We start from the raw sequence: 22,770 nt of genomic DNA on the forward strand, positions 1-22,770 counted from the left end.
TAAATCGTTTCTAAGTTTCTAACATTTGAAAGTATTTTCATTGTGTTAGATTTTCACTTTTCATTTGTTATGACAACATAGAATTAACATGGGATTTACTGTATGTCCTAAACTGTATGCCAGAAGATTCAACATCCTGTTTGTGTTGGGAAATGTATTAATTTGAGTTACAAAATAAAATGTTTTCTCACATACAGTATTTTGTCCCTTGGTATAGGTCATACTTAGAATGTATGAAGGCTGGCTGTGCAATACAACATTTGCCTGTAGGTGGCAGAATAGGAATATTTATATCTTTGGCATGTTTGCCTAGTTTTTCCCACATGACCAGATATCCATGACTTTGACACATTTTTCCTGTCCAAATGTTATGGTCCTTACACTGACCCTTTAATGGGTTTATTTTACAAAGCAGATGAATCCGCTCTTCTTTTTAAATCATATCTTTAATAAAACCAAGGAATAATATGAAAACCTACCATGGGGATTTTTATGAATGTGTGCAGAGTTTGCAGAAAACCCCCGAAGTCTTTATGCGTATTATCAGAAGTAGGCCTAATTTGACCTAACGTTAGCTATTCAGCCTCTTTACACTCTTTCAGTACAGTGTGGTAAGAAGAAACAAAATCAGAATCAGACTATAATTTTATTTTAAATTTATAGGGATAGTACGCAAACATATTCGGTTTATTTTGCTGGCGAGACACAACAAAGTTCGACAAAACTTTAACCCAACATCATCTCCGGACAGCTGTTTCGAAGGGAGCCACCTCACATGTCACGTGGGCAGTTTGGAACGCCTCTGTCCGACCAGCGCCGACCCTACCGGGGAGGACGTTGGAAGCTTGATTGACGTTCTGCACAGCCAATCACTGCTCACCCAAGTTGACCCGTCGTCCAATCGGCTACTTAGAGGCGGTAAAAGGTTTTCATGGATGGAGTCAGCTTGCATCGAAGAGAGTCAAGTTAAAAGAAGGACGCTGGGCGAAAACTGGATGTGTTATGATGTGTTTAAAGTTGTGTTGAAGTCAGAAATGCATGACGTTTAACACTCTATCACTTGCAAGGTGTTACAGCGAAGGGACAAGGTAATTCTTCTGGGGAAAAGTGAAAATAAAATGGTGAGTTGAGGACATTTTTCTAAGTTTCTAACAAAGTTTTAAATATCAACGTATCTTTTTTTGCTAACTGTTAGTTCGGGTGAGCAGTAACGTTTGGCTAAATATTCAATATAAAGTCATGTAAAATCTTTCTTTTGCGTATTAGAGTGAGTTAAGTGTGTGTCTGGGCTTTAAATCTGTGTTGGGAGATGGCTATAACGTGGCGCCTCAGCTAACTTTGCCAAGTTGCCAACACTGTCAACTACCTGCTTTAACAAAATAACTTAAGACAGTAACTCATTTTTTCTACGCAGTTATGTTAATTAATGCGTCCTAATCTTGAATTGTACTGTTATGAGAACTTTAAGTGAAAAGTTTTGAACGGGATACTGACTGATTTCCTCAGGCTTTGACTCTGTCATGTAACATTTTGAAAGATGTCTCAGTGAACCCCTGTCCCTCTTCAAGGATGAAATTGCAGGTGCAAGATAGCCTTTTGCCTTTATAAGACTGGAAGATTAAAAAGCTGGTCAAGTTTGCCATCTTGATAATAACCATAGACATACACATAATAAGCATATACATAACATAGTACACATAATAACATACAAAATATTAGAATCCCTGTGGACTTTTAACACTCACCTAATATGATTAATAAGTGAGGGTGTCTTCCTGAGCTGCAGCACTCAGCCCAGCTACAAATTCAAGTAGTCATGCATAGCATTCCTCAGTGAAAGCACTGCCCAGCTTCAGTCAACTGGAAGATCAGTCTAAACAGGTAGTAAAACCATAATGCAATTAAACTGTTTGCCTTACTAGTTTCCTGTCCGCACAGCAAAGGGCACATGCTTTCAGGAATCTGTTGAGCCTAGCTAAACCTGTTTTAAATAAAATGAGTGCTTTGATTAGCTCTTTCATACATGTCCAGTTCACTCGGCCTGTACATGGGTCACACACGCATGCATGTACACAGAAATCTCCTCTGGTGATTTGTTTAGCAAATAACCAGGGTGGCCTGTCTGCAAATACAGATGCTTAATACCTCCCCCCACTGTAATAACACCTAGAGAGGGCTGTCCAGGGAGCATGGGTAATTTTTTCCCTGCTCAAATTCACTGCAGTTTCTTAATGTAAGCACTCATGTAAGTCATGTCTACACAGAGTCCTCCATGTGTGACGTTTTCTCCTCATCAATCCACAGCTGCTTTCACAGTGGATGTTTTTTAGGCACCTCCGGTACAAAAGTGTTTTGAGGAATGGGATGTTGGCGATCAGTGCTAACGCTATTTGCCATATCTGCTATGTAGATGCTTAGGCAGACAGTATTTTAGAGTCTTATCAACCCTTTTGTCATCGGCATGAAAATATGGAGTATAGCCAAATTGCGATATACTCTCCTGTCATTGTTATAGTCCGCAAACACAGATGCAGTTCAGTGGAGAAATGCCAGGAATCGCTAATTGCTAAAGTAATTGTGACAAAGCAGTAACTCTACTTTGCCAATAGCGGCTCCTGGAAATGCCTTCTGTTTACCGTGGCTAAGCTTTGGGTGTCAGAGTGCACAGTGTTTGAGCAGAGGAGCATACCATTCATTTTTTGAAAGGCAGTTATGGATTCACTGTCCACCCACCAGCCCACCAAGGATCCATTTAGATAAAACACGGATTAGCAACATAGTTCAGCAACAGCTGGGAAAGGAAGGCCACTGCTTTTCTGCAGGTGTATGTGTGCAATTGCTCACATACCGCAAACTAGTTTAGCAGTTGGGAACATGTGTCAGATAGATTTAATGGATATTATTTTAGTATCTACTAAAAAGCACCGTACTCTACATTGTTTACTGTTTGAAAACAAACTAACTAACCCTAACCCTTATTTGATAACAGAGGGATGAGAAAGGAAATGAGGGGGGAGGGGTAGAGAGGGTTGTGATATGTCACAAAAGTTCTCAGCCAGAATTGAACTGGAAACATTGCAGTCATATGGTACATGGAAGGCATCGTAGACCACCACGATGCCCCGACCCCCCTGATTCAAACGGCTATGTTAGTACCATGCTCTTCTATGAATTGAGCTGCAGATGACGACTCTGCATAGCAATTCTTAACAAGAATGAGTAAAGTCAGGGGTCAATGGCAATCTTGGCTTCAAAAAGTGTCTCCACCCTTTTAAGTCAGTGCAATGACTGGTACTCTGAAGATCAAGAGTGTTGCTGTCTTCCTGGGGTCATTTATTGTAATCGGACTGAGTAGTTCTATTCATATTAAAATGCATTCAGAGCTTAAATCCAGCCAGCCAAGAAAAGCTCTTTGAAGCAGCCGCTGATCCACTGCTCACCACACACTAGACAGTGTTCTTCTGGTGACATGTTGGGCTCTCAAAGCTTTGGTGTGGCTCACTGGGTGGGTGGAGACCAGTTAGGAGTGACAGACAAGACCACGGCTGCCTCTGTTTTCAAATGGACACCACGTTTCAAATATTTTACAGCCCCAGTCTGGATTCCCCAGCCCCATTTTGTCCAGTGATTCCCAAGCCGGGAGAGCCTTGTCAGTATTTTGTTTCTTTTACTGAAAACAGAATCTGCCTGCAAGTTAAGGCCAATGTAAAAAATAAACATTATGTATGTAATGTAAAAATGCTGCTCTTACAGTAGGGACCTTAGTAGGAGTATAATGAGGTACTGTAATGTTGTGTGATGCATCATAATGGTTATACTACTGTAATGTGATGGATGACACCATACAGTAATGAGTCCCTCTGGTAGCTTAGCATTGACCACTTTCAGTTTAGAAACATTGCTTCGTAGCTTGTTGCTGAATCCAGACGCCCCTCACATGTCCAATAGATCACACCTCTGACATCAAATGCAATACTGCAGCCCTGCAGGCCTGATTATTGAAGTGTATTCGCTACAGTCCACACCCATTAGGTCTGTAATTATAACTGGTAGCTGATGGGGAATACCAGACTCATCTTCTGGTCTCCTGGTTGTGTTGATTGTTCAGTGTGTCAAAGGTGGGTTATGTTACACTGAGTGGGGGATTGGGTGGAGGCGTAAACACTCATGCCATGCATGAGGATACTTTTGCTGCAACAGAAACAGAAGTAGATGTAATTATGAGGAAGACTGCTTGCATGGCTGTGATTTATTATGATATTTGTGTCTATGAATATGCTTCCAATTTGTGCCGATCTAATCAACAGTTTCAACTTGCCAGGAGTCAGGATTCTCACATTTGAAAGTCAGCTATCTTGTGCCTGCTTTTGCCTGTCTTCCCCACCCCTTTTGTGGTCAGGGTGGGTGGTGAAGTGTGGTGTGTCGTCAAGGCTGTTTGGCCCAGATACTGTGATATTGTGAAGGTTGCAAGGTGGATTCTGTATGAAACAGAGCTTTTGATTTGCAATTAGGGGTAGGGTGCAGTGATAGGGTGCAGGCTGTGCTACCTGGCACAGTAGACAACCAATTGATGCACATCATATTCTCACCATGTTGTTCTCAATTCAAGTAAACAAGTGCAGTGGGTTGTTAAGGCTGGTTAGCTCAGTTTTTAGTATGTTGTACAGCACAAGCAATTTGTAATTATGTAATAGTTATATGACACCTCAACCACACAAATGGTTTCAGTATGAGTCTTCGGAGCAATACTATTATTTTTCAACTCTTCAATGCTGATCGAGGTTAGAAAGAGTTGCCCTTTTTCCCTTTTTAGTATGCTGCAGAGCGCTGTCCTGTCCTTCCCTGAACTTCCTCACAAACACATTACAGTACTTTGTTAAGCCCATTCATCCACTTTTTGTAGGCCTGGGATGTGCTGTTTTCGGTCGAGGCCTGATTACTGTAATCCCGGTAGAAGAAGAAGATTGGGACCCGCTACTCAATAAAACATTCAGCCAAAGAGCTGCAAAGCCAAAGACAGACACTCACGGCAGACTACAAGTCTCTCTCTCTCCCATACCACCCTCTCCTCCAGGCTTTTGTTTATGACTTTCAGCCCGTGTGTGGAATGCCACTTGTCATTAAGTGCGCTCTAGAAAACTCTACAGAAGAATCAAAACCCCCTTACAAAACCATGGTGTTTGACGTATAATAGCTCTCAGCAACACTGTGTGGGTTAATTTTTGAGTGATCTCTGGTTGCCATAACTGATGTGTAAGGGGTTTAGGGCAAATCAGGAAAATTTGAAAAAGGTTACCATATGCTGTGTCTGTCTGCAAGTTCTATCATTCCTTAATTTCTCCTATTTAGATGATGTGTCATATTATGAAAAATTAGGTCATGTTGCTGGAAAAGGGAATGTGTGCCCACTCAACCCATCCTTGATTTAAAAAGTTTAAATAATACTAAAGTCTAATAAACTAATACATTTTTGCACTCTCTGAGATGGGGAAAAAATCCCCTGTGAAATGTAGTTAATTTAGGGTTAATCAACAGTGGTCTCATTTTGAAATGTTATGTTGTGTTGACAAAATGTATGGTACATACATGTTGTTGACATGTTACTGATCCTTGTCATTGTCTGTAACATAGGTTATTAGGAATACAGAGGTGAGCAAATTGTCTGCATTTCACCAGCATGCCAGATGACTGTTTTCCTGTCTGCAGAGCACAGCTCAGCCGTCCCAGCGTGTAATGACATGCTCAACTGAGTCTGTCATCAACTATACGGCTGATTTTACCTCTCTGGTGTCTTCTGCTCTGTCCTCAATCATTGCTCTCAGATTAGACGGTAATACAGTACCTTTTAATTAAACACTGAGCAGATTAGCAGAGCGATTATTAATTAATTATGATAAATTTGTTGATGCCCTCACAGTAAGGCTTTATAAGATACACAAACTCACCTGCCCTTTGTTGCACAGTATAAATGTATGAAAGTATAGACAGCTTGCTGACAGATTCTACAGATGTAGGGAGTGCGTTTGTTCCCCATGGGCAGAGCCAGGTCCACACCACATTTGAAGTCACACCACACCACAGGCCATGCAGGATGCAATCTGTGGAGAGGTGCATTTACTTTTCTTCAAGAAGCAGGTAAAAAAAAAAGAACCAGAGTAATTATAGGAGAGAGGAGGATCGGAGGAATCTGCAGGCTGGTTTCAAAACAGGAGTGAGAAAGGCTGTCTTTGCATCTTGGCATAATGTGCGACAAGGCAATCTAACGCAAAGCCAGCTCCGCTAGAAGATAATAAAGGTCATCATGTTGTCTTAATGCATATTACAAATTAAAATTAATGTATGAAAAAGTCAAAACCAGTCAATGTGATTTTTCTGTGCCTCTGCGTCAACAAGAACACACCTGAATATTTTACTTCTCCTCCCCTCCCATCCTTTTCCTGCTGCCTTAAACCACGAACAATGCATTTGAAGGGAAAGATGAGTCACCCTTCAAAGCTCCTGTCAGGGCTAGGCTGTTAGTTGTCACTCCACAGTGTGCCAGTCAATTTACAACCACGCGTGTCATGTAACTACCTGTTGTATACTCACATCATGTTTCTCAGGGTGTGTGGTGTATAACGTAAAGAGGGCCTCATCATCAGCCGTACTATATAACATTGTAGCTGCTCCTGTCTGTCTCTTTGGATTCTTCTCTATTTCTCCTCAGGCTGTGCATACTCTACCTGCCTGTTAGCGTTAGCATTGTCTGTCAGCCGCGCTGCATTCAGCAGACACTGGCCCTGTGTGCTCACATCCACTGTTCTGGCCTTGTGCCCAGTGAATAGGGTGGAAGACAAAGAAGCAGAGGATTTCACATTATTTGTAGACAAAACAAGCTTTGAGACTCAGAATGAGTTATCCTTTGGATCTTGTTTGCTGCAATACTGTGGTGTAGGTCTGTCTTAGTCAGACTGTTGAGAACTTATGTTGTGGCTTGTATTGAACTGTAGAGAATGCATGGTTATAATATGGGGCATACACACCACAACAATGGCTCCTTTATGCTGCAGCATGATGTCATGACTCTGTCTCTTATTCTTGTAGATGCTAGCAAGCTGAAGAAGTCTGGAAATAGCACAACTTTTTCTAGAGGAGGCCTTTGACAGAAACTGTCACCTCTGGATACAAATTGTACATCCACAAACAAAGGCTGTGCTGCTGAGGAATGCAATGTCTCTCATGCCCATGCAGGTCCCAAGGTCTCTCCTGCCTCAGCATGCTAATGACATTTCCCTAGGTCAAAAATGTGGCTGCTATTAAGTCAAGACGTCACATTGACCTCTGCACCTTAAATGCTCATACATACTGTAGTAGATTTTATTTCAAGTCTGTAAGTGGAATGTTGCCACCTGGGGAAACCTTTAGACATGATGACGTTCTTGGGTTTTGGTTTCACAGCCTGTGGTAAAATCTAGCTTTTTGATAATCGAGCATGAGAATTGTTTTTTCCTGAGCTTGAACAAAAATGTGGTGGAAGTAGCGTTTGCCTTTTCTCTGGTTTAGTTGTCTGATCTACATTTGATTGTATTTGATCTCTCATCTTGAAGAAAGTGTGCAAATGTAACTACTTGTGGGAAACTTTGCTCAAGGCCACAGCTGAGTAAACTAACTGAGGGATGCATGTTGTACTATTGACTCACTTTGAATCAATTAGTACCTGAGTTACCACAATAAACAGTAGTTATAATCTGAACGTGAGCCTGCTTTGAATAACTTTGTTTTAGCTGCAGAGACCCCGCCACCACCCGTCTTTTCATAATGGTTACTCCACAGGGTATGGCCTATCTATTGTAATGGTGGCCAAGCTCATTTATACTCACGACATTACACACGCCCTCCTGAATTAGCATATGAGAATGTTGTGTACACTTCAACACGTGGTTGTGTCAACAGTCCCCAGGAGCACTATAAGAGCTTCTTTTGTTTTCATTCACTTATTCATTTGTCTGAATTAGCTTTGGTTCAGATTCTGATGTTGACACAAAACGTACCAGACCGTGACCACAACACAGCCATGCTCCTCTGCTGTGTGTGTGTGTGTGTGTGTGTGTGTGTGTGTGTGTGTGTGTGTGTGTGTGTGTGTGTGTGTGTGTGTGTGTGTGTGTGTGTGTGTGTGTGTGTGTGTGTGTGTGTGTGCGCGCTGTGATTGAGTAGCATGGAATAACAAGTGCGGTTGGGCGTTCAGGGATTGACTGACTTCCATTTGCTGAGCCAGAAGTGCCTAACTTATGATGTATGGAAACATTCTTCAGCGCTAAATTAATTTGGAAATACTGTGTGTATCAACCCGCCTATTTTGCCTTGTCATGACGTTTGTCTTTTTCCTTTAGGAATGTGTGTCGGCGTAGTTGATCCCCTTCATGCTGCTGTCTGAAGAGCTTGTGCAGGAGAAGAGTATCAAGCATGGATGTGGAAGACTTTCCTCCCCCACCTCCTGAAAGTAAAGTCAACAATGATTAGTCACTCACACATGCTCTACACTTTGCACTCCACCTCATGTAGCAACAAACATGATTGGACAGATAGAATGTATGTGGGCCGGTTAGCTCAGTTGGTTAGAGCGTGGTGCTAATAACGCCAAGGTCGCGGGTTCGATCCCCGTACGGGCCACAGTTTTTGAGTTCATATGGGGAACAGAATGAATTGAAGGTAATACTGACTACAGTTTAATGTAATAACAGCTCCCTCTCACCCTCACCAACACTAATTGGCAATAGAATGGGTAAATAGATGGAAGAAAGCAAACAGATGAACAGCGTTTAGTTCTCTAATTGACTAGTCTATTGACAGAAAAATAATATTTAATATTAATATTTAATTAATTTTAGAGTTAATTGTTTCAAGCAAAATTGCCCAGTTTTCTGTTGTTCCATCCTCTAAATTGTGAGGATTTTCTGCTTTTCTTTGTCTTACATGATTGTACGGTGAATATCTTTGGGATTTGGACTGTTGGTCAAACAAAACAAGACATTTTAAGTCGTGACTTCGTAGGAAGTGGTGACATTTTTCACTGTTTTCTGAAATTTTATAGAACATGCGATTAATCAATTTTAAAGAGAAAATAATCTGCAGATTAATCATCATTGAAATTCAACCTATGTTGAAACTTTACACAGTTCACAGTTGATTCAAAACAGAGAGCTGCAAATTTAATTATTGGGCTAAACTTTGCACTGACAGTGTTACTAGTATCACCTGCTAGCTACTGTAGGTCGTCTCGTGGTCGGATCACTTCCTGGAGGGTTGATGAAGCTGGACAGTATGAGTAAACAGCACAGATTCCTCTCCTCCGCTTCTCCACCGCTGTGGAGTGTGTGGGCAGAGGAACGAGGGAGTAAGGAGGGTAAAATGTGCTGTGCTGCTGTGAATACCAGACAATGTGCCTCAGTATTAGACTGAATACTGGTGCAGCAGCGCACACACACACACACACACACACACACACACACACAGCCTCCGGGGATAGACACAGGCCAGAGAAATGCTTCGTCTCCAGCTGGCCAGTCACTTGCTTTGTTGCCAGGGCGATGCTGGAGCGGATTGTAACCCGGTGACTCATTTGAGCAGACCATTATTTAGCAGTGTGGAGATAGGCCCACAGAACAGAATCCATATTGTGATTATGAATTGACAATGGACACCTCAGCAAGGGTATGTGTGTCAGCGTGCATGTGCACACACACACACTTGCATGGGTATTTCTCCATGATCTTGTACTTTGCATTCTCACAAGGGCAGAAAGATGTGAGAAATCCTGCAAAGTGAAGATACTTTTTTATTTCCAGTTTAGGGTTGGGCTATGAACGTAGTTTAGAAGAGCTAGAAGAGCCTCACATGATCGGTTATGTGTGTATGTGTGTACACATATGTGTGCTTGCGCTGTAAAATAGGGTCAACATCCACAGTATCCACAGTATAATTAAGCTGCAGCCATCGATGGTCTCATCTACGCATAGTTGCAGATGTACTATTGAATGGCCAGTTGTGACTCGTCATCTGGCCGCATCCAATCAAATCAAGTCCTGTTCTATTCTGGCACAGTCAAGTGTTTCACATTGACACCACAGACAGAGGATCGGAGTGCATATTGGGTCCATTATTGGCACATGAATATACATGCCACAGTCCTGGAGCACTGCTGACTATTAGCCAGCTAGCTGTGCCTTATCTCTGGGTCCCACACAGATGGAAAAAGACAGATAGCATCTCCGTTTCCAGGTTTGCTCTTTGCACCTCTCTTCTCGTGCAACTGTAGTCATAGGTGCAGATGGACTTGGGGTCACGATGTTGACCTGAACCATTAGTCACGGACCGTTCCCTCATACACTGACTACAAAGTTGAACAACTGCCTGTCAAAGCCTGGGGGAATTGTACTGGTGATTTAGAGCGGTGTACATTGCTGTGAGGGACTTCAAAGTTGTTGGCTTTGCTACAGGGAGTTTCTTTGAGTTAAGATTTACGTGGTCACTACCAGTGGGCCGCTCAAGCCTGGAGGCATAACACAGCATTTTGCAACAGTGAACGTGCTTCCTTTGATGGCAGTTGTGTGTAAAGAATAACCTTAAACTAAACTCTAAATGGCCACATAAATGCTTAAGTTGACTGAGTCCGGCAGGAAGAACTAATGCATAATGGATATTGTTATGTGTTACAGGGAAAAGGTGTAGCCTAGGTGTTTATAGGTGCCTAGCTTTATGGAGGAATTACACAGACTGCGACTCAGAAGTGCCTGGGTGCAGGGAGAGGTCAAAATGCCGAAACCCGGGATCGAACCAGGGACCTTTAGATCTTCAGTCTAACGCTCTCCCAACTGAGCTATTTCGGCAATTGATCTTGTGGGGTCAGGTTGCATCAAGTTGTTCTGGAAATGAACCCGTGCAAACGTGGTATTTTCTGTTTTCTTTGGGATCACAGTCAGGATATGAGAGTAATACTCCAACTGTAAATTAATACAATCAAGCTGTGACTACTGATGAAAGTGCTCACAAAGAATCTGTGGCATGTTTGCTAGAAACACGATGACAAAGATAGAATAACATGCTGAGACGTTCATTTAGAAGGTCCTCTGAAGAGGAAAAATCTATAGGAAAATCAGCAGCACGTTGGAGGGGTTGAATGGTTGAATGGTGGGAATGGGAGTTTCTTCCATTCAAGCTCTGTGCTTTAGGCTCAGTTCATCCTTCTGTGAACCCTGTTCAAATGATTACCTGATATTTTCAACAACATTGAATTCAAGTTGATTTTTTGGAGTGTTTTCTGTACTTCAGTCTTTTTTTCTTTTTCTTTCACTACATTGAACACTGAATGAAACCTAAAATACTGTCTTTACACATTCAGTCAGCAGATGAAAGTTGAGCCTCTGCATTCCCAATCCTTTTACTCTCTCTTGCTCTTAATTGGGCTTCATTCAGGCCCACACTCTTATTCATCAGATCAGAAATAATGCAAAGCCCAGGCTGCTCTACTCACTGGAGGGAGTAACAGCTCTCTTTCCTGCTGGCCTAATTGCAGTGTGGAAACTGGAAAGACATTTGTTGTTCCCTTCCTGTCTGCTGCCAAGTGAGTGCTCTGATGTGAACGTGACGCCTTTGAACACTAACTACATCTTGTAGCTCTGCCCTAGTTTGTTTTTTTGCTATAAAGTAGTGCAGCTGATGTGCTGTTTCAGTGCAGATGCTTGATGTAAAAATGTCTGTAAGAAAACATACTGCTGCAGTAGACCCCACCCTTAATTATAAGTCTGTATGTGGCTCAGTCCTTTAACATTAACAGCCCAAGGACTAAAACTGCCACCCACGGTGTATCTGTTAACATCTTACCTAAAGGCTCCTAGCTAAATGTAACTTATGTTTAGCCAAATCCCTAAAAGCATACAGTGCGGTATGTTGACTCTGTCTGTCATCCCAGGGTTATGTACTTTATTAGTCCAAGGCTAATTTGTATGGTCTTTTTTTATACAAAGGGCATAGCTACTTAACTGTCGCAGGTCACAACGTTTCAAAAGTTTAGATATTATTGCTTTGTGTGTAGTTTGTTCTTATTCGCAAGACTTTATATACTGTAACTTAAGGATTCACACTGTAATTGTCTCACAGTCACTGCCCATTGCAGTGAGAGAGTGACCCTTCCGGACTTATTTGACCAAGAACATCTTAGATGGCATTTGGTACAAAGCAAGTGCTAGGCACTGCACATTTAGGTACTGCTGTAATTATACTCCTAATGTCCTAATATAACCAGATATATTAAAGGGATAACTACCTCAGTAGAAATTATATAACATAATCTTCACCAGCTTCTCATCATAAATATCATCTTTTATCTGATATTCTCCGGATCCAGCACTCTATCTCTCTGAACCCCATCTCTGTTTCCAGTGTTGGCAGAAAACGTCCCCTTTGCAGATGAAGACGAGGGGGAAGCCTTCGACTTTGATGACAGTGGTGATGACATCCCTGAGGCTGACTGCCCACCCCCTGCACCTCCAGCTCCTCTAGACCCCAGCGGAAAGTGTCAGGGCCAGGACAAGATGGTGGCCAGTCACCCTGAGGGCCATCTCCCCAGCCCAGACCCCCCAGCACCTTCCTCCATATCAAACACAGCTTCATCATCAGCAGACGCAACAGTTGCCACAAGCAGATCCTCCACAGCAGGTGGAGCAACAGCAGAAGGAGAGGGGACATCTGCTGCTGAGGGGACTGATGACAAGGAGACAGATTTACAACCACCTCCTCCACCCCCTCTTCTTGATGATGATGATGCAGAGACAGATCCTGGAAGAACAGGTTTGTAACCCAAAAGTGTTGACATTTTTTTGTTGGCTCTACGGGAGTGAGAGTATTTAAGGCCATTTTAGCCTTTCCTCAGGGCAGAAGCTCCTCACAGTCGTGTTTGGAAATTAGTTGACCACAAATAATGCTTTCAATATGTGTGGTATCTTCTAACAGCTTCTCCACATTCTCCTGTAATGTTTATGTGCATTATCTGGCTGTAATCCAGCCCCTTCAGCTCAGGCTAAAGTGAAGCAGTAAAGTGGGGCAGTCTGTCTCTCTCATGACACCTTGTATCTCTGGCTGTCTGGTGCTGGAGGTTGTCTGGCTTTTATCACTGAACGCCGTGACAGCAGCGGCAGCAGCAGGCAGGGCCAGGCTCTACTTATTCTGTAGTACTGTAGTGAAGGGATGTCAACACTGCACTAATTTTCCATCTTTTTCCCTTATTATAAAGCATGCATGATTGGAACACACACACACACACACACACACACAGCTTTTATTTCTATCATCATGAGAAACCATCATTGGCTACTCAATACTGCAAAATGTCACTTCTTGTCCCAACCTAACCCTGTACCTTTATCCAAAGCTGTTTGAAAAAGCTTGTTCAGAATGTCCCCACTTCCTACTCACAACAGGGCTTTTTGAAGTGGACCACCTGTGCAGATGAGTTTGTCGTACATGATAGACCCAGATGTGGTAGAGCATTGGTGGTTCACACATGATCCAGACAAGTAATGGGTGCAGTGTGAATGCCATTGACTATAACCCTAGACAGCAGTGTAAAAAGTGTAATGTTTAATAGATCAGTAAAGTTTTATGTGTATTAGAATTAACAAAGTTCTCTGGAGAATCAGAACAAATGAAGTTTAACTTGTCAGGCATATAAAATAAATGCTTGCAGTTTGTAACTGGCAGACATTTATTGTTCTATGTAAGTACATGAAAATGACAGTAATGCATATGTGTTCAGTATAATCAGAAAAATTAAATGATAAAATAATACAATGGGAAATACATTATAAGTCATTGCTTTTTCACTCTTTTGGCAGCTCAAAATGTTGCTTTGGTAGAACTCAAGAGCTGTTTAGTTCAATTGGTCAGAGAAGTAATGATGTTGCATTCATTATTGTGTAATTGTGCATGTGATGTATCTTCTTTCCCTCACCAGCCAGGGAAGGCCAGGACCCTCCACAGGCCATCCCCAGGACCTCCTCCCAGGGCAAAGTCAACCCCTACTCTGTGATTGACATCACTCCTCTTCAGCTACAGCAGCTTGAGCAGCAGCATGGACCCTCCTCTTCTGCTTCCTCACCAATGGAGCCCAAAGAACGAGAGGGAGAGTCCCAGGATATCCACACCAGCCCTGTGGGCATCACGTCAGGATACTCAGTCCCAGTTCCCTGTGGCTATGCAACCCCCTCTGGTGTACCGCTCATCACACCAACTTACACCACACCCGTCATCATTCGACACCTCTCCATGGATGAGGATGGTAAAGTAGAGCCTGCAGCAGTGGGGGAATTCTGAAAATGCTTTTCTAAATAATGATTCATAAAATAATAATGAAGTAGAACAGATATTGACCAGTGTTTATTTTCAAATATACTTACTTTGAGTAAAATTCTTCCTCTCTTTTCTCACTGCACTCAGACCTCGAGGTACAAGGCTGTGACACGTAAAAGCTGTCTCAGCTACTTCTATCCTCTGTCCTTTCTCCTTTCTCTTGTTTTTCCTAAAGCCTTGCCACAAGGAAGTAGGGACTAAATTTAGCCCTCCCCAAAGATCTGTGTTGGCTGTGAGGATTTTCCGGTTTCCCTAAAATCTAGCAGTAGCTGAGTCCAAGCCTGTGGCCTGGCACGCTGAGGAGTCTGATTACACTGTAATTATCTTACCAAGGTTTCACCAGATTGAAATACTCAGATGTTTTAGCGAAAGAGTTTTGAAAGTCACAGATGCGTGTGATGATGTAGAAAACTCTTAACACTTTCGCAGTGTGTTGTTTTTATCTGAGAGTTATTTTGCCCATGATATACATAGCAAGGACATTTTGCTACAGTTATCACTTTTGCCTTGACATGTTCCTAGGAGTGTTTATCTTATCGTGGGATTTTGAATTAGGTACATGTGTCAAGTGAGATTTATGGAAGCACATTTACAAGAAAATATCTTGTGTAAATCATAGGTAATCTAGGAGATATGGAATCATCAGTGACGCCTGGTGGCAAGGTTACAACACTGTTTCTAAATCTTTTTTTTAAATATCTTTTGGAGTTGCTTGCCATACAGTGTGCTGATTTCTGAAACATTGATACCATTGATAATGGTATATTGTGTTTTAAAAAAATATTTTCAATAGGTCCTTCCATGCTCTTAACAATACTTTGTGCTTGGATCATGAGTACTGTGTAACCTAAAAACAGAGTCACAGACAAGAACATGTATAGTGTTGTGGGTTTTCTTTGTGTAATATGTTCTCTCTTTCCTCCTTCAGTCACTGTGGTTGGGACTGGCATCACCTCTGACAGGTATGTGGCATACTACACAGTTAGAACATGTTTATGTATATATGTATATGTGTGTCTGTGTGTATGTATGTATAGTGCTGTATCTTAAGAGATGTATGCAAAGTTTATTTACAATTATAGTTACTGATCCATATCAATGTATTATAGATGACTGCTACCTTCATGTCAGTGGTAATACATAGATTATATCACATATATATATATATATATATATATATCACATCATAGAAAAATATAGGATTATTTCTCTGCTTCCTGACATTATACTGAGTACATAGAATACATATATATTTTGTAGAGTTATAATTTTGTTTGTTTACGTGTTTTCTTAAGTGTTTTCAGTGAAGATTATCCACCTATCAGAGAAGAGGATGCTTTGGCTAAATGGGCGTCAGATCCTGCCAACACTGCATGGATGGAAAGTAAGGAATGATATCCACAACAAATGTAGAAATAGAGCTGCATGTATAATTTCCATGGAAAGAATACTGCTGTTGTTTCAGTTCTCTATACTTGCCTCTGCACACACAGTGCATGCCTTCAGGGTGCCTTTATCTTTTTTTTTTTTTTCTTTTGACACAACTGAATTCCCAGACACTTCCTTCCCTGTTCTTTTGAGGAAGCAGACCCTTGTGTGTGCTTTTCTTTTAGATCCCCCTTACATTACATCGTGTTTGTTGTGTGAACAACCCAATGTGATGTAAGAAATCATGCATTAGTTATTGTGAACGTTTCGTCTATGCTTCAGATCCAGATGAGGTGATTTATGATGACGTGCCCAGAGAGAACTCTGACTCCAACACAGGTTTGTCAAATTAATCTTTCGTTCCTACATTTCACAAATTCAGTATTTTAGTTCCTGTCTGTCGGCGCTGCTCACTTTCGCTTCAAGTGTTCTCATTTTCTTTTTTTCTTTTTTTCAAAAATTCAAATACTTGAATTCAGTCTGTGCTAGGCTGTTGCATGAAACTAACTTGAGTGTTCTGGTTGGTAATCCACTACAATTGCCATTCAATTGATATTACCTTTTCTGAAGTTTATGATTTGAGTAAAGTAGTTCCATTTTTATTGAGGGGGTTAACAGGAACACTTTATGATATGATGCAATTTTGGACAATGGCACAAAAGCTATGGCATTGAAAATGACCATGTAAAATCAGCACACTTTTTTTATTGGATAGTGATAGCAAATAGGGGACGACATGCAGCAAAGGGCACAGGCCGGAATCAAACCCGGGCCGCTGCTGTAAGGCCTATATGGTACGCCCACTACCCAGTGAGCTACCGAGGCGCCCCCAATCAGCACACTTTTGACCTGCTCTCACCTACAATTTAACATTACAAGCTTTTCAAAGACAGTATTTATTTCATGACTGTTGTATTTGAGCGCAGTATATTGTCACTGCATATACCCTCCAAATTGTTCTGTAGGCCCTGGAATTTACGTTAAAGTTACAGCCAAACTATACTATTGCTGATTACATTTTCTATATCTGTGCTGTTTTTTCATACAGATCCCGATGAGATGATCTATGATGACGTGGAGCTTGGCGAGGAGGGCGGCTGCAACAGCTCCCTCGACAATGGCTGGAGCTCTAGCGAGTTTGAAAGCTACGACGAGGCCAGCGACGGGGAAGGTCGCCCTGAGAACGGCCTGCCCCACGCCTTTATGAGAGGAAAGCCACCCCAGAGGAAAACCCATGTGTGTATAACAATCACCCTCACAGTTCTCTGTCAGCATTACAGCCAAGAAACATCTCTTCTGTCACTATATTGTACATCTTTAGGTGGGCGGATGGCAGCAGTGGATGAAGCAGAGATTCATTTTATTTGTAATTGGTGAATTTAGGAAAAGGGCTTTTCTCTTCCACCCTCCACATATCCACTCTGATATAGATCTCGAGTCCAGAGGTCACTTATTTGTTTGTTGTAGTTTAGTTGAATTTCTAGGGTGAAACAAATCCTTTTATTGTACTTGTTCTAAACCTGTTGTCAAATTATTCACGGATCAAGAGTTTAATAATGTTCAGTCCATTTGTGCATTTGATGTGGAATCAACAGTCCTTTTGCTTCTGCAGACCTGAGAGAGATCGCTCTGGCTTTGAGTCAGCTGGCTGCACTCTGTAATGTTTTGGCTTGTGGTTTTGAGAATTCAACTTCACTTTGTTTTCACTGCAGCATGGTCCGAAATTAATGAATGCTTCAGGCAAAAAAAAATCTTATGCCAAATGCCAATTGGCTTGAAATGAGTGGATGAAAACTCCCTCCAGTAATTGGAGAGCTATTTTATTTCTATGTCATACTTAATTTTGTACATTTTATGTCTTGAGTTGATGAATATTTATTTACACATAAATGCAACTATTGTTGAATTTGTCAAAACGAAGGAACATTTTTGAAAAAATGAAGACAACTGCAGTAATAAACAGTAAATAACAGTCGATATTGTGGTTAGAGACAGTTGTCAGAAACTGGTACTGCTATGTTATTATATTTCAATCAAATGAGATCACAAATCAGATCTTAGTGATCCAACTAAGTATCATTTTCCAGTATGTTGTGTTTTTTTGGCCCTAATAAAGGAAAAAATGCCCATGAACATCAGATCAAGGAAAGGCATGCCCTCTGGAAAAGTTAATTTCTTCTCCTGATGCAGTTTAAGTGGGTTAAGCAGAAGGGGATTTTTGGCGGAGGATAGAGTCAGCAGTCTAGCAACACACATATCAAGATAAAAATGAGTTTTCTGTGGCTCTGAGGTGTAAGTTCATTCCAAAACCATAACCTGTAACGCCTGCTTTGCTTTTGTTTAGCTCTCTCAAGATCTGACACGCTTGAAAGAACACTATGAGAAAAAGATGAAAGATCTAATGGCAAATACAGTGGGAACGGTAGAGCTGCAGCAGCTAAAACAGAAACACGAGCAGAAGGTAAACTACCTGAGGCTTACCTCACCTGTCTGTTCTAGACAAAGTAGTCCCAACCCTTTACTCTCAGTCTAGCTAACCACTCTGGGCGTCTTTCACTGACTCGGTGCCCTCATCCTGCTCTGATGTGAATGACTTGTGTTGGTGGGACTGGTGATGGGTTTGCATACATTTCATTTGCCTCCCTGTCTGCTGCACTGACCTGTCTCGTTATATGTTTATAGATTAGAGGCTGTGAAGCTAAGGATACATTCTTGAGTAAAGTTGTTCAATTCTGCAGTAAACTGAGACACCAGCAATTGAGTTTTGTTTTGATGGATAGTAGCCATTGATATAAAGATGTTTTCAAAGTAGTGAAAAACTGCAACTACTTTTAGCTGATGTCCCAGTTACTGTGTCTGTGTCTGTGGTCAACTTTGCTCTCCTGTATTACACGATCTTCATCCCTACTCTAACACTGTTCCTGTCTTGCATAGCTCAGTTCAGCAGCTTTTTAACTATAGTTTAGACAAAGTAGACTAAGATTCACCTTGGATTGAAATTCTTGACTGTGAAAAAAATGACTTACTTTTTGCGGTACAGATAATAGTGTATTTTTGTCTCATCAAAGATGCAAAAGCTGGTGAAGGCAGCTAAGGAAGGGACCAAAGATGGGCTTGAGAAAACCAAAGCTGCAGTGAAGAAGGGACGTTCTTTCATCAAAACCAAGTCATTCTGTCATGGTATGCAGTCCTGAAAAGACAGTTTGCCTTCATAAACAGCAATTCCTGTAGCTATACACACCCCTCCCGTTTATATTAAATCAGCATTAATGTGAAAGTTTCAGTATTTTAGGGCAAACCATCATGCTGTCACGTCATCATGATGGTTTGTTTGTTTAATTGCTATCATTTCTTTATGGTGCTTTACTTGCTCTCTCTTCTTAATCTTTTAGAGAGGAAGTCTGCTTGTTTTGAGGATGAGGAGTCTGAACTCTTCATTGAGGTGGACTGTTTTAATGTTGAGCCAGTGCTGTGTCCAGCACCAGAGGGTCTTTCACAGCAACAGGTAATGAACATGCTCTTCAACTATATGTAACTCTTTACTGTGTGAATATGCTGTTAAAGATAACCATGCCAAATGCCTAAAGACCAATGGTTGGGTATTTATCCTCCACAGCTGGTGAGAAGATGTATATTGGGATCTATTTTGGAGAGTGAGAAGAACTATCTTGATGCACTGAAGAGGATATTAGAGGTATGCGAGTACGTCTGCAGTGATGGCCAAAGCCACTTTGAAGTGTTTGTTATTACAGTTCACATTGTCTGCTTTATCAGCAATATGAGAAGCCCCTGTCCCAGCTTGAGCCGAGGCTGCTGAGCGACAGGAAACTGAAGATGACCTTCTATCGTGTGCGTGAGATCCTGCAGTGCCACTTCCTGTTCCAGATCGCCCTGGCGAGCCGTGTTGCGGAGTGGGACAGCCTGGAGATGATTGGGGATGTCTTTGTGGCATCGGTAAGCTGTGGCTGTAATTTTAAAGCCTTTTAAACTGCACCAATATGTTGAATAGTCAACATGACCTGACTATCCAGCTGTTGATCCATTGATGATTTATGGCATTTGTGATGATTACATGCAGCACAGCCAGACTCCTCCTTTTCTTACCATCTTACTTCATATCAAAGACAGTTGCTCTCGCGCAGACACAGAAAGCTGCACTCCACCTTGTATGTACTCCACCTTCCTCTTGACTTTGGCTGCTGAGAAACTCATAGGCAAGGATCTTTAAAACAAAATAACTCATCTCACACTGTCCTGCTTACCACTTCACTTCCTTGTTTTTGTCCAAAAATCTACCCCTGGCATGACATCAGAGGAGCAGTGAGACCCATATGAGACCCAATTGAAGTCTGCTCACTGCCCTCTCTCACCTCACAATTCTCATCCCAACATAAAACAACAGGATTTGCACACTCAGAGCTTATTTTGGGAATGGAATATTCCCTATTCCTTAAGGCCAGTTCAGACCAAAGATTCGCGATGAAGCGAGTTGAAACTTGCAACTACTTGCAATGTGCCTGGTCTACAACCAACGTTCTGAAACCTGCCAGTTTAGAATTATAGAATTTAGTTTCAGAGAACCTGCAAATTCTTCCAGCGAATGAAGATGAGGGTAGTTTCCATCTTTAAATGTTGAAAGAACTCATCCACATTTACTCTCAGCCCTGTGACATGCTGACATGGGCTTGCTAACTGTTTTCTTTGTTAAGCTACATATAAACTGTGTTCAATAAAAATACCAAAATAAAAACATAAACATTGTCATGTCAAAGTCATTAATGGCTTACGACATTTAAAACTAAAAGAGTTTTAAATCTGGCTTATAAAGGTTTGCAATGTTGAAATAATTCGGAACTTAAGTGCAGGAGAAAAGTGTAACATGCACAACACCCAAAGTAGCACTGCAGCAAGGTTCAGCATTATTACTTTCTCCATTATCTCCAAAATAATCGTACATTTGATGGTAGAGTTCTATTATGGCTATTAAAAACTATCAGTCCAATTTTAGATGTCCCAAGAAACTCAGCTGGATCATATTCAGCCAATATTTGGGAGATCATAAGAGGAGCAAGGCCATTTGGCTGACGAACAAAACTAGATTAATCTGCATTTCATATGAGTTTACTGAGCAATATAAAGAAGGTTTGAGAAAGCAACTATTTTTATCTGTGTTATTTACTAGCTATGCTAAGAAGGCTTATTGAGATACCTGTGTTGTTCATGTTTGAAGAAATAATCTTTTTAGAACATTCTTTATTTGGCTTTATTTGGCTTTATTCCTGCAAGTGATTAAGTGATTAATGCGTATAAACATCTGTGTTTCTCAACAGTTCTCAAAGTCCATGGTGCTGGATGCCTACAGTGAGTATGTGAACAACTTCAGCACTGCAATGGCAGTGGTAAGGAAGACGTGCGCCTCCAAACCTGGCTTCCTGGAATTCCTCAAGGTTTGAGAGAAACTTACAAATGCAAAGTGTTAAATTAACACTGGAACTACAGTGCAGTGTGGAAATGATGTCATGAATATTGTTCTTGAATAGGGATTTAATGTTTTTGTTTTTATTGTTGTGCATTTCATTAGAAAGGACCTACAGTTGTTTGTTTTAACCATGAAACCATGAAATTCTTGCTGTTGTTCAGCTGCCTGTTGGTAGTAAAGACAGCTAATCACATTAAATACAAGACAGGTAGAATCATTTCATGTAGTACATGAATTTGCCCGATAAATTCAACTCTGTACCCCGCATGCATCCTTTTTAAAATCTTTAGACTGGTTCCTCACCACACTGCAGTAAACCAGTCTTCTCACCCACAGCATCGTCAGGAGACCAGCAGTGACCGAATGACTTTGTATGGCCTGATGATGAAACCTATCCAGAGATTCCCACAGTTCATTCTGCTCCTTCAGGTATAATGACATCTTATTTATAGCTCCTCTACAGTAAATGGACAGTGTGGTATGTACAGTACATTCACCAGCAGAGGGAGTGCCACACACATAAATCAAGGCACTTTGTTTTTCAAAGTGCTTACCTCAAGGGGAGGCCAGGGAAATGCCCTGAGGAGAAATGTTTCCCTCAGATCTCTTTTAATCTTCTTTCCGGTGTCTCTTGCAGGAATCCTTAGACAAAATATGGGACACTGGCTTATTTATTGAGTATAAACATGTATAACAGCAGTTTAATGACTACAAATACCAACCAAAATAGCTTGAGTGTTCATGATACCACACAATGATATTATTGTAATCTGCATGTATTATATTATTAAAGTCATGAGGATGTGTGCTATATAAATATAGAAAAAATGGATGTGTAAGAGAGAGCATGATTTCAAATGTCATTGGACGTGATTTAGGGAGAGTTGTGGTGCAGGTTGTTTTTTATCCTGTTAATGAAACTGTTAAAAAGCACTGACATATTGGTCCTCAATATGTATAATCAATGAATGACTGACTAATGTGTGACTTCTCATCAGGACATGCTGAAGAACACACCAGTGGGTCATGCAGACCGTCTGGCCCTGCAGATGGCCCTGACTGAACTGGAGACACTGGCAGAGAAGCTCAACGAAAAGAAGAGGGAAGCTGACCAGCGCTGCGAGATCCGACACATTGCAAAGGCCATGAACGAACGCTACCTCAACAAGGTCTGCCGGCTGCTCCTTGTGTGTGCCTCCTGGCATGCATGTACAGTGCTGGTGCTGATGTGCTTTTTTATATGCTGATTGTGAAAGTGGTTAGAGTTGATGATGTACTCACAAGTCAGTCAGTGTGCACATTTTTGGCTGATGTTTGATTCTTTTAGCATATGCTGTGGCTTTTGTCTTTGTCCCAGTGTGGGCGGCCATTAGGCACTTGAGCTCCACATTTTCTCAAGTATTCTCTTGTCTGAATAGCATATTTTTAGTGCATGTGTACAAACACCAGCTTTCCCCACGGTGTAATTATTTGTCTATCTG

At 41.4% G+C, this 22,770-nt stretch overlaps 1 protein-coding gene and 2 non-coding genes across 3 annotated transcripts in view; 2 read left to right on the forward strand and 1 right to left on the reverse strand.

Moving 5' to 3' along the window:
- The first annotated feature begins 8,442 nt into the window (after positions 1 to 8,442).
- arhgef10 (Rho guanine nucleotide exchange factor (GEF) 10) overlaps positions 8,443 to 22,770 on the forward strand; it is a 40,687-nt gene continuing 26,359 nt past the window's right edge. The window contains exons 1-15 of the mRNA XM_070919925.1: positions 8,443 to 8,479; positions 12,418 to 12,825; positions 13,988 to 14,311; positions 15,311 to 15,344; positions 15,678 to 15,766; positions 16,093 to 16,149; positions 16,859 to 17,046; positions 18,155 to 18,271; positions 18,879 to 18,990; positions 19,203 to 19,315; positions 19,427 to 19,504; positions 19,585 to 19,764; positions 21,141 to 21,257; positions 21,626 to 21,718; positions 22,288 to 22,458. Coding sequence (XP_070776026.1) covers positions 8,443 to 8,479; positions 12,418 to 12,825; positions 13,988 to 14,311; positions 15,311 to 15,344; positions 15,678 to 15,766; positions 16,093 to 16,149; positions 16,859 to 17,046; positions 18,155 to 18,271; positions 18,879 to 18,990; positions 19,203 to 19,315; positions 19,427 to 19,504; positions 19,585 to 19,764; positions 21,141 to 21,257; positions 21,626 to 21,718; positions 22,288 to 22,458 — 2,118 coding nt within the window. The remainder of the gene's footprint in view (positions 8,480 to 12,417; positions 12,826 to 13,987; positions 14,312 to 15,310; positions 15,345 to 15,677; positions 15,767 to 16,092; positions 16,150 to 16,858; positions 17,047 to 18,154; positions 18,272 to 18,878; positions 18,991 to 19,202; positions 19,316 to 19,426; positions 19,505 to 19,584; positions 19,765 to 21,140; positions 21,258 to 21,625; positions 21,719 to 22,287; positions 22,459 to 22,770) is intronic.
- trnai-aau (transfer RNA isoleucine (anticodon AAU)) lies at positions 8,576 to 8,649 on the forward strand. The gene has a single exon. It is a non-coding gene; the product is annotated as a tRNA-Ile (tRNA).
- On the reverse strand, positions 10,793 to 10,865 carry trnaf-gaa (transfer RNA phenylalanine (anticodon GAA)). The gene has a single exon. It is a non-coding gene; the product is annotated as a tRNA-Phe (tRNA).

Source organism: Enoplosus armatus, chromosome 15, assembly GCF_043641665.1.
Source record: "Enoplosus armatus isolate fEnoArm2 chromosome 15, fEnoArm2.hap1, whole genome shotgun sequence".
NCBI classification, from domain to species: domain Eukaryota; kingdom Metazoa; phylum Chordata; class Actinopteri; order Centrarchiformes; family Enoplosidae; genus Enoplosus; species Enoplosus armatus.